The 11602-nt window shown below is 46.6% G+C and overlaps 1 protein-coding gene across 4 annotated transcripts in view; it reads left to right on the top strand.

Annotated features, from left to right (window-relative positions):
• Positions 1 to 11064, top strand: part of LOC110487094 (tRNA-dihydrouridine(16/17) synthase [NAD(P)(+)]-like) — a 22931-nt gene extending 11867 nt beyond the window's left edge. For 3 of the 4 annotated variants that reach the window (XM_036942046.1, XM_036942047.1, XM_036942045.1), the window contains exons 10-14: positions 867 to 955; positions 1657 to 1823; positions 2414 to 2451; positions 8327 to 8402; positions 8488 to 11064. In XM_036942046.1, coding sequence (XP_036797941.1) covers positions 867 to 955; positions 1657 to 1823; positions 2414 to 2451; positions 8327 to 8402; positions 8488 to 8678 — 561 coding nt within the window. In that variant the 3' untranslated portion in view covers positions 8679 to 11064. Of the gene's footprint in view, positions 1 to 866; positions 956 to 1656; positions 1824 to 2413; positions 2452 to 7835; positions 7922 to 8326; positions 8403 to 8487 lie in introns of those variants that run through there. The other variant, XM_036942048.1, reaches the window with a different exon arrangement.
• The last annotated feature ends 538 nt before the right edge of the window (positions 11065 to 11602 follow it).

Here is an 11602-nt window from a genome sequence, read left to right as displayed (position 1 = left end):
GGTTAGCTACGCTGTCAGGTACCTAGGGTTAGCTACGCTGTCAGGTACCTAGGGTTAGCTACGCTGTCAGGTACCTAGGGTTAGCTACGCTGTCAGGTACCTAGGGTTAGCTACGCTGTCAGGTACCTAGGGTTAGCTACGCTGTCAGGTACCTAGGGTTAGCTACGCTGTCAGGTACCTAGGGTTAGGGTTAGCTACGCTGTCAGGTACCTAGGGATCATTCTGTTTTTCACCTTTCCTTCCCTCCTCCCCAAAATGTTTTACTCCTTTTTAGTTTCTCTTCCTCACCAATTGCTCCTCCTCTTTATCCCATCTTCTCCCTCCTCCCCCTCTTCTCCCCCTCTTCTCCCCCTCTTCTCCCCCCTCCCCCTCTTCCCCCTCTCCCTCTTCTCCCTCCTCTCCCTCTTCTCCCTCCTCCCCTTCTTCACCCTTCTCCCCCCTCTCCCTCTTCTCCCTCCTCCCCTTCTTCACCCTTCTCCCCCCTCTCCCTCTTCTCCCTCCTCCCCTTCTTCACCCCCCTCTCCCTCTTCTCCCCCCTCCCCTTCTTCACTCTTCTTCCCCTTCTCCCTCTTCTCCCCCCTCCCCCTCTTCCCCCTTCTTCTCCCTCTTCCCCTTCTTCACCCTTCTCCCCTCTTCTCCCTCCTCCCCTTCTTCATCCTTCTCCCCTCTTCTCCCTCCTCCCCTTCTTCACCCTTCTCCCCTCTTCTCCCTCCTCCCCTTCTTCACCCTTCTCCCCTCTTCTCCCTCCTCCCCTTCTTCACCCTTCTTCCCCCTCTCCCTCTTCTCCCCCCTCCCCCTCTTCTGTCTCCTCCCAACACAGCTAGATGATGACACTGGTTCTTTTCTCATTTCTTTAACCTCTGCAGGAGGAGATAACCAATGGAGGAGAGGAGGCGGGGCAGGTGGTTGGGCTGCCATTCCCTCATTGGATCTGCCAGCCGTACGTCAGACCAGTGTGAGTGACAATTTCCTGTTGAGAATCCTAACTTGAGATCTGTGTACATTCCTTCACTGAGATGTGTGTGTATCAGGTAGTTGTTGTGAAATTAATAGATACTACTGCACTGCAGTCGGAACTAGAACTACAAGCATTTCACTACACTCGCATTAACATCTGCTGACCGTGTGTATGTGACCAATAACATCTGCTGACCGTGTGTACGTGACCAATAACATCTGCTGACCGTGTGTATGTGACCAATAACATCTGCTAACCATGTGTATGTGATCAATAACATCTGCTGACCATGTGTGTGACCAATAACATCTGCTGACCGTGTGTATGTGATCAATAACACCTGCTGACCATGTGTATGTGACCAATAACATCTGCTGACCGTGTGTATGTGATCAATAACACCTGCTAACCATGTGTGTGACCAATAACATCTGCTGACCGTGTGTATGTGATCAATAACATCTGCTGACCGTGTGTATGTGACCAATAACATCTGCTGACCGTGTGTATGTGACCAATAACATCTGCTGACCGTGTGTATGTGACCAATAACATCTGCTGACCGTGTGTATGTGACCAATAACATCTGCTGACCGTGTGTATGTGACCAATAACAATTAGAAGATCAAAGTCGTCAAGTCCACACACACATAGAAACCGTAACGCGTTGCCGTGACGATGAACATTGTTCCTGCCAGGCCGAAGGCTCCGGTTGCTAACAGCAACGGTACGGAGGTGAAGGCAGTGTGTCACAAGAGGGCGTTGTCACAGGAGGACTCGGACGGGGCGAGCGATGCCCTCTCCAAAAACAAACAGAAGAAGAAAGCCAGAAACCCCCACAAGAACTTCTGTCCCGAGCAGAAACGTGAGTTATTTTTCCTCGTAGTACTGCAGTTACCTAGACTGTCTACCCAGTCTAATTAAGCAATGAGGCTTTTAGCCGTGGGATATTGGCCATATACCCCACACCCCCAAGGTGCCTTATTGCTGTTATAAACTGGTTATCAACATAAGTAGGGCAGTGAAACGAAATGTTTTGTCATACCCGTGGTGTACGGTCTGATATACACCAGCTGTCAGCCAATCAGCATTCAGGGCTCGAACCACCCAGGGTATGACAAAACATTTGTTTTAACTGCTCTAATTACGTTGGTAACCAGTTTATAACGACAATAAGACGCCTCGGGGGATCGTGGTATACGGCCAATATACCACGGCTAAGGCCTGTGTCCAGGCACTCAGCGTTGCGTTGTGCGTAAGAACAGCCCTTAGCCGTGGTATATTGGTATATGTTTTGTCATACCCGTGGTATGCGGTCTGATATACCACGGCTGTCAGCCAATCAGCATTCAGGGCTGGAACCACCCAGTTTATAATGCTACAGAATGTACAGAGCCTCAGCCGACACAAACAGTACAGTAGATAACCTCTGTTTTACCCCTGTTTTCTCTGCAGCAAAGTACATCAAGTGTGAGCAGTGTGGAAATCCAAAGGTGAGTGGAGGGACGACCTCTTAAGCCTGTTCCTCATTACCATGTGGAGCAACCTCTTCACCCTGTTCCTCCTCTTCACCCTGTTCCTCCTCTTCACCCTGTTCCTCATTACCATGTTCCTCATTACCATGTGTAAACACCTCTTCACCCTGTTCCTCACTACCATGTGGAAACACCTCTTCACCCTGTTCCTCCTCTTCACCCTGTTCCTCATTACCATGTGTAGCAACTTCTTCACTCTGTTCCTCATTACCATGTGTAGCAACCTCTTCACTCTGTTCCTCATTACCATGTGTAGCAACTTCTTCACTCTGTTCCTAATTACCATGTGGAGCAACCTCTTCACCCTCTTCCTCATTACTTTGTGGAGCAACCTCTTCACCCTGTTCCTCCTCTTCACCCTGTTCCTCATTACCATGTGGAGCAACCTCTTCACCCTGTTCCTCATTACCATGTGGAGCAACCTCTTCACCCTGTTCCTCATTACCATGTGTAAACACCTCTTCACTCTGTTCCTCATTACCATGTGGAGCAACCTCTTCACCCTGTTCCTCATTACCATGTGGAGCAACCTCTTCACCCTGTTCCTCCTCTTCACCCTGTTCCTCATTACCATGTGGAACAACCTCTTCACCCTGTTCCTCATTACCATGTGGAGCAACCTCTTCACCCTGTTCCTCATTACCATGTGGAGCAACCTCTTCACCCTGTTCCTCCTCTTCACCCTGTTCCTCATTACCATGTGGAGCAACCTCTTTACCCTGTTCCTCATTACCATGTGGAGCAACCTCTTCACCCTGTTCCTCATTACCATGTGTAAACACCTCTTCACCCTGTTCCTCATTACCATGTGGAGCAACCTCTTCACCCTGTTCCTCATTACCATGTGTAAACACCTCTTCACCCTGTTCCTCATTACCATGTGGAGCAACCTCTTCACCCTGTTCCTCATTACCATGTGTAAACACCTCTTCACCCTGTTCCTCATTACCATGTGGAGCAACCTCTTCACCCTGTTCCTCATTACCATGTGTAAACACCTCTTCACCCTGTTCCTCATTACCATGTGTAAACACCTCTTCACCCTGTTCCTCATTACCACGTGGAGCAACCTCTTCACCCTGTTCCTCATTACCATGTGTAAACACCTCTTCACCCTGTTCCTCATTACCATGTGGAGCAACCTCTTCACCCTGTTCCTCATTACCATGTGGAGCAACCTCTTCACCCTGTTCCTCATTACCACGTGGAGCAATCTCTTCACCCTGTTCCTCATTACCATGTGTAAACACCTCTTCACCCTGTTCCTCATTACCATGTGTAAACACATCTTCACCCTGTTCCTCATTACCATGTGGAGCAACCTCTTCACCCTGTTCCTCATTACCACGTGGAGCAACCTCTTCACCCTGTTCCTCATTACCATGTGTAAACACCTCTTCACCCTGTTCCTCATTACCATGTGTAAACACCCCTTCACCCTGTTCCTCATTACCATGTGGAGCAACCTCTTCACCCTGTTCCTCATTACCATGTGGAGCAACCTCTCCACCCTGTTCCTCATTACCATGTGGAGCAACCTCTTCACCCTGTTCCTCATTACCATGTGGAGCAACCTCTTCACCCTGTTCCTCATTACCATGTGGAGCAACCTCTTCACCCTGTTCCTCATTACCATGTGGAGCAACCTCTTCACCCTGTTCCTCATTACCATGTGGAGCAACCTCTTCACCCTGTTCCTCATTACCATGTGGAGCAACCTCTTCACCCTGTTCCTCATTACCATGTGGAGCAACCTCTTCACCCTGTTCCTCATTACCATGTGGAGCAACCTCTTCACCCTGTTCCTCATTACCATGTGGAGCAACCTCTCCACCCTGTTCCTCATTACCATGTGGAGCAACCTCTTCACCCTGTTCCTCATTACCATGTGGAGCAACCTCTTCACCCTGTTCCTCATTACCATGTGGAGCAACCTCTTCACCCTGTTCCTCCTCTTCACCCTGTTCCTCATTACCATGTGTAAACACCTCTTCACCCTGTTCCTCATTACCATGTGGAGCAACCTCTCCACCCTGTTCCTCATTACCATGTGGAGCAACCTCTTCACCCTGTTCCTCATTACCATGTGGAGCAACCTCTTCACCCTGTTCCTCATTACCATGTGGAGCAACCTCTTCACCCTGTTCCTCATTACCATGTGGAGCAACCTCTTCACCCTGTTCCTCATTACCATGTGGAGCAACCTCTCCACCCTGTTCCTCCTCTTCACCCTGTTCCTCATTACCATGTGGAGCAACCTCTTCACCCTGTTCCTCATTACCATGTGGAGCAACCTCTTTGCCCTGTTCCTCATTACCATGTGGAGCAACCTCTTCACCCTGTTCCTCATTACCATGTGGAGCAACCTCTCCACCCTGTTCCTCCTCTTCACCCTGTTCCTCATTACCATGTGGAGCAACCTCTTCACCCTGTTCCTCATTACCATGTGGAGCAACCTCTTTGCCCTGTTCCTCATTACCATGTGGAGCAACCTCTTCACCCTGTTCCTCATTACCATGTGGAGCAACCTCTCCACCCTGTTCCTCATTACAGATGAAGTTTAGCCCTGGACTAAGAAACGTTCAATGGAGAACCTGTCCTGACTGTGTATAGTGGTGTTACGTATGCAGGTCAGATTCTTAGGAGCTAGAAGCAGAGCTGCCATGTCTGTTGGCGCAATTTTGTACTTCCAGGTCCCTAACCCGTCTCTCCCCCTCTCCGGGTCCCTAACCCGTCTACCCCCTCTCCCTCTCTCCAAGTCCCTAACCTGTCTCCCTCCCGCTCTCTCCTGGGCCCTAACCTCCTCTTCTGGGCCCTAACCGCCCCCCTTCTCACCAGGTCCCTAAACCCCTCTCTCTCTCTCTCTGTAGGGTAATCAGTGTGTATTCAACCTCTCTCTCTCTCTCTGTAGGGTAATCAGTGTGTATTCAACCTGTCTCTCTCTGTAGGGTAATCATTGTGTATTCAACCTCTCTCTCTGTAGGGTAATCAGTGTGTATTCAACCTCTCTCTCTGTAGGGTAATCAGTGTGTATTCAACCTGTCTCTCTCTGTAGGGTAATCAGTGTGTATTCAACCTGTCTCTCTCTCTGTAGGGTAATCAGTGTGTATTCAACCTGTCTCTCTCTCTGTAGGGTAATCAGTGTGTATTCAACCTGTCTCTCTGTAGGGTAATCAGTGTGTATTCAACCTCTCTCTCTCTGTAGGGTAATCAGTGTGTATTCAACCTGTCTCTCTCTGTAGGGTAATCAGTGTGTATTCAACCTCTCTCTCTCTCTGTAGGGTAATCAGTGTGTATTCAACCTGTCTCTCTGTAGGGTAATCATTGTGTATTCAACCTGTCTCTCTCTCTCTGTAGGGTAATCAGTGTGTATTCAATCTCTCTCTCTCTCTCTGTAGGGTAATCAGTGTGTATTCAACCTGTCTCTCTGTAGGGTAATCATTGTGTATTCAACCTGTCTCTCTCTCTGTAGGGTAATCAGTGTGTATTCAACCTGTCTCTCTCTCTGTAGGGTAATCAGTGTGTATTCAACCTGTCTCTCTCTGTAGGGTAATCAGTGTGTATTCAACCTCTCTCTCTGTAGGGTAATCAGTGTGTATTCAACCTGTCTCTCTCTGTAGGGTAATCAGTGTGTATTCAACCTGTCTCTCTCTGTAGGGTAATCAGTGTGTATTCAACCTCTCTCTCTCTCTGTAGGGTAATCAGTGTGTATTCAACCTGTCTCTCTGTAGGGTAATCATTGTGTATTCAACCTGTCTCTCTCTCTCTGTAGGGTAATCAGTGTGTATTCAATCTCTCTCTCTCTCTGTAGGGTAATCAGTGTGTATTCAACCTGTCTCTCTGTAGGGTAATCATTGTGTATTCAACCTGTCTCTCTCTCTGTAGGGTAATCAGTGTGTATTCAACCTGTCTCTCTCTCTGTAGGGTAATCAGTGTGTATTCAACCTGTCTCTCTCTGTAGGGTAATCAGTGTGTATTCAACCTCTCTCTCTGTAGGGTAATCAGTGTGTATTCAACCTGTCTCTCTCTGTAGGGTAATCAGTGTGTATTCAACCTGTCTCTCTCTGTAGGGTAATCAGTGTGTATTCAACCTGTCTCTCACTGTAGGGTAATCAGTGTGTATTCAACCTGTCTCTCACTCTGTAGGGTAATCAGTGTGTATTCAACCTGTCTCTCTCTCTGTAGGGTAATCAGTGTGTATTCAACCTGTCTCTCTGTAGGGTAATCAGTGTGTATTCAACCTCTCTCTCACTCTGTAGGGTAATCAGTGTGTATTCAACCTGTCTCTCTCTGTAGGGTAATCAGTGTGTATTCAACCTGTCTCTCTCTGTAGGGTGATCAGTGTGTATTCAACCTCTCTCTCTCTGTAGGGTAATCAGTGTGTATTCAACCTGTCTCTCTCTGTAGGGTAATCAGTGTGTATTCAACCTGTCTCTCTCTCTGTAGGGTAATCAGTGTGTATTCAACCTCTCTCTCTGTAGGGTAATCAGTGTGTATTCAACCTGTCTCTCTCTGTAGGGTAATCAGTGTGTATTCAACCTGTCTCTCTCTCTGTAGGGTAATCAGTGTGTATTCAACCTGTCTCTCTCTCTGTAGGGTAATCAGTGTGTATTCAACCTGTCTCTCTGTAGGGTAATCAGTGTGTATTCAACCTCTCTCTCTCTGTAGGGTAATCAGTGTGTATTCAACCTGTCTCTCTCTGTAGGGTAATCAGTGTGTATTCAACCTCTCTCTCTCTCTGTAGGGTAATCAGTGTGTATTCAACCTGTCTCTCTCTGTAGGGTAATCAGTGTGTATTCAACCTCTCTCTCTCTCTGTAGGGTAATCATTGTGTATTCAACCTCTCTCTCTGTAGGGTAATCAGTGTGTATTCAACCTGTCTCTCTCTCTGTAGGGTAATCAGTGTGTATTCAACCTGTCTCTCTCTCTGTAGGGTAATCAGTGTGTATTCAACCTGTCTCTCTGTAGGGTAATCAGTGTGTATTCAACCTGTCTCTCTGTAGGGTAATCAGTGTGTATTCAACCTCTCTCTCTGTAGGGTAATCAGTGTGTATTCAACCTGTCTCTCTCTCTGTAGGGTAATCATTGTGTATTCAACCTGTCTCTCTCTGTAGGGTAATCATTGTGTATTCTACCTCTCTCTCTCTGTAGGGTAATCAGTGTGTATTCAACCTCTCTCTCTCTCTGTAGGGTAATCAGTGTGTATTCAACCTGTCTCTCTCTCTGTAGGGTAATCAGTGTGTATTCAACCTGTCTCTCTCTCTGTAGGGTAATCAGTGTGTATTCAACCTGTCTCTCTGTAGGGTAATCAGTGTGTATTCAACCTCTCTCTCACTCTGTAGGGTAATCATTGTGTATTCAACCTGTCTCTCTGTAGGGTAATCAGTGTGTATTCAACCTCTCTCTCTCTGTAGGGTAATCAGTGTGTATTCAACCTGTCTCTCTCTGTAGGGTAATCAGTGTGTATTCAACCTGTCTCTCTCTCTGTAGGGTAATCAGTGTGTATTCAACCTGTCTCTCTCTGTAGGGTAATCAGTGTGTATTCAACCTCTCTCTCACTCTGTAGGGTAATCATTGTGTATTCAACCTGTCTCTCTCTCTGTAGGGTAATCAGTGTGTATTCAACCTCTCTCTCACTCTGTAGGGTAATCAGTGTGTATTCAACCTGTCTCTCTGTAGGGTAATCAGTGTGTATTCAACCTGTCTCTCTCTCTGTAGGGTAATCATTGTGTATTCAACCTGTCTCTCTCTGTAGGGTAATCAGTGTGTATTCAACCTGTCTCTCTCTCTGTAGGGTAATCAGTGTGTATTCAACCTGTCTCTCTCTCTGTAGGGTAATCATTGTGTATTCAACCTGTGTCGAGGCTGCTGTAAAAAGAAGGCCCACAAGGAGGTGGCAGACTGCCCAAGTGAGTCCCTCCCCCCCACGCCACACACACACACACAGCTGTCTTTCTCAGATATATCATTTATTTCCTCTCGTCTGGTTTAAAGGTCACGGGCTGAGGTTCAAGACCAAGGCAGAGAAACAGAAGTCAGAGCGGCAAGAGGAGGAGGAGGAGGGAAAGAGCAGAGGATTACAGGAGGAAGAGGATGAAGGATTGTTGAACGGGACCCCCAGCCCCCCAACAGACCCCCCACAGAGGACAGACTGTGGCCTGAGACATGGACTAACAGGGACATAGACATCCATTCATAAGTAGAGCAGTACACACACACACACACACACACACACACAGACACACACACACACACCAGGATGTGAGAAACTTTATCCATCAACAGTATACAGAGACACAAGAACGTATTGTAAGGAACACACATGTGCATCCATACTGTCTCATACATACTCACCACTGTCCTCCATTGCTGCTGTGCTGAACTGGCTTTGATGGGGTTTCACCACTACACCCTCCTCCTACCTGACTGACTGGGGGGAGTCTTCCTGGACTGATGTAATGGATAGACTCCTCCTACCTGACTGATGTGATGGATAGACTCCTCCTACCTGACTGATGTAATGGATAGACTCCTCCTACCTGACTGATGTAATGGATAGACTCCTCCTACCTGACTGATGTAATGGATAGACTCCTCCTACCTGACTGATGTAATGGATAGACTCCTCCTACCTGACTGATGTAATGGATAGACTCCTCCTACCTGACTGACTGGGGGAGTCTTCCTGGACTGATGTAATGGATAGACTCCTCCTACCTGACTGACTGGGGGGAGTCTTCCTGGACTGATGTAATGGATAGACTCCTCCTACCTGACTGATGTAATGGATAGACTCCTCCTACCTGACTGACTGGGGGGAGTCTTCCTGGACTGATGTAATGGATAGACTCCTCCTACCTGACTGGGGGGGAGTCTTCCTGGACTGATGTAATGGATAGACTCCTCCTACCTGACTGGGGGGGAGTCTTCCTGGACTAATTTCTCTCTTGGACTTTAGCATAACAAGTCAAGCTTTGAAGTCAACGGGAGATTCACCCCAAAAAGTCCAGTTCCAAGTGGGTCTTCCTCGTTGGTCTGTAGCCGTTTCTGGAAGGAGGAAGAGCTCATGGAGTCGTAACAGTACAGGAAGGAGGAAGAGCTCATGGAGTCGTAACAGTACAGGAAGGAGGAAGAGCTCATGGAGTCGTAACAGTACAGGAAGGAGGAAGAGCTCATGGAGTCGTAACAGTACAGGAAGGAGGAAGAGCTCATGGAGTCGTAACAGTACAGGAAGGAGGAAGAGCTCATGGAGTCGTAACAGTACAGGAAGGAGGAAGAGCTCATGGAGTCGTAACAGTACTATCCCAGTACTGCTCAATCTCTACATGTATTTGTCCTTTTGGTTGTGGTCAATAATGGGACTATTTCCTGGTGATCTTTGTCATGTTTTTTCTCCCCCTCTGAACTAGAAGGATATTTTATCACCTGACTGTTAGAATGGTGACTGTCTGTCCAACAGGAGTCAGTCTGTTTTTATATCATTTTTCATCAAGCTCCTCGTCTTAATGTGTGCCTGTGTGATGATGTGTAGGGCTTGGAGTTTGTTTTTTTTCTAGGCCTTTCTCCAGAAAGTATTTTAGGGTAGGGATGCTGATCTGAGATCTGTTCAATACAATCATATTCATTATTCATCATTGTTGGGGCGGCAGGTAGCCTAGTGGTTAGAGCGTTGGGCCAGTAACCGAAAGGTTGCTAGATCGAATCCCTGAGCTGACAAGGTAAAAATCTGTCGTTCTGCCCCTTGACAAGGCAGTTAAGCCACTGTTCCTAGGCCGTCATTGTAAATAAGAATTTGTTCTTAACTGACTTGCATAGTAAAATAAAGGTTAAATAAATAAATTTGACCCATACAAACACAGAATATCATTCACTACATGGAACAATGGATAGTCCCCCAACAAACAACCAAAAGACAGTTTGTTCTGAAGTGTCTGACCTATAAGAAAATGATCTGAGATCTGTCCATATAGGTCTTAATCATTATGATCTGAAAGGCTAAACTGATCCTAGATCAGCACTCCTACTCTGAGACGCTTGGTGGATACGGGCCCTGGTCTGGCCATGAGGTAAAACTCCTGGTCATTCTGATGGTGCATTCATGACAAGTCGGAAACGTTAAACTTCGAGTTATTTGCATAGAGCTTCCTATTGGTTAATTCTGATACTTTCCAAGTGGGGAACCCTGGGACCTCATCTTTCTTCAAGTTTCCAAGTCGTCTATGAACACAGCAGTACTAGGAACCAAACGTAACAAAACGTTTTCCATTGTGAAATCGTTTTGCTACGGTTTGCACAAATGAATACACCCCAGGTGAGAACACTCCATGCTAAATCACACGTGGAAACTATTTCACTTCAAATAATATATAAATGATTTACAGAGTCATATTTGATTTCTCTTTGTGGTGGTTTCATTTATTTTATGGGGGTTGGGGGGGGGGGGGGTTGCTTGCGTTGAGTTCAGTGCCTTCTGGTAGACATAACACTTGGCCTATCCAGTCATATATGAACTTGAGGTTAAATAAATGGAAGTGAGAAATGGTGCATTTGATATTTCTCTCTTAACTATGATTTCTCCGTTCTTACATTTTTTGGTGCCAAAATGAGCCCCTTTGTACCTTTCTGCTGAATATCAAACTGACACGTCATCTTGTATTTTTTATTGTGGTTTGTGGATTTATTTTGAAATTAAAGAAATCTATGGAAAAATAATCCCCATCTGTATCGCAAGTAGTAGTAGATTAATTTACCACCTTGCATTCTTTCATATAAATATTTGCTAGGTACACGCCCCGCCCCAGCAGGTATATCTCACCGGTCATCCCCAAAGCTAACACTTCCTTTTGGCCGCCTTTCCTTCCAGTTCTCTGCTGCCAATGACTGGAACGAATTGCAAAAATCTTTGAAGCTGGAGTCTTTTATCTCCCTCTCTAACTTTAAGCATCAGCTGTCAGAACAGCTTACCTTTCTATTTCTCTTTTCCTTTGTGTTATTGACTCTACGTTTGTTTATATGTAACGCTGTGTTGTTGTTTTTGTCACACTGCTTTGCTTTTTCTTGGCCAGGTCGCAACTCGTTCTCAACTGGCTTACCTTGTTAAATCAATGTA

The sequence above is a fragment of the Oncorhynchus mykiss genome, chromosome 13, assembly GCF_013265735.2.
Source record: "Oncorhynchus mykiss isolate Arlee chromosome 13, USDA_OmykA_1.1, whole genome shotgun sequence".
NCBI lineage: Eukaryota > Metazoa > Chordata > Actinopteri > Salmoniformes > Salmonidae > Oncorhynchus > Oncorhynchus mykiss.
This window is presented reverse-complemented; position numbering and strand designations above follow the sequence as displayed.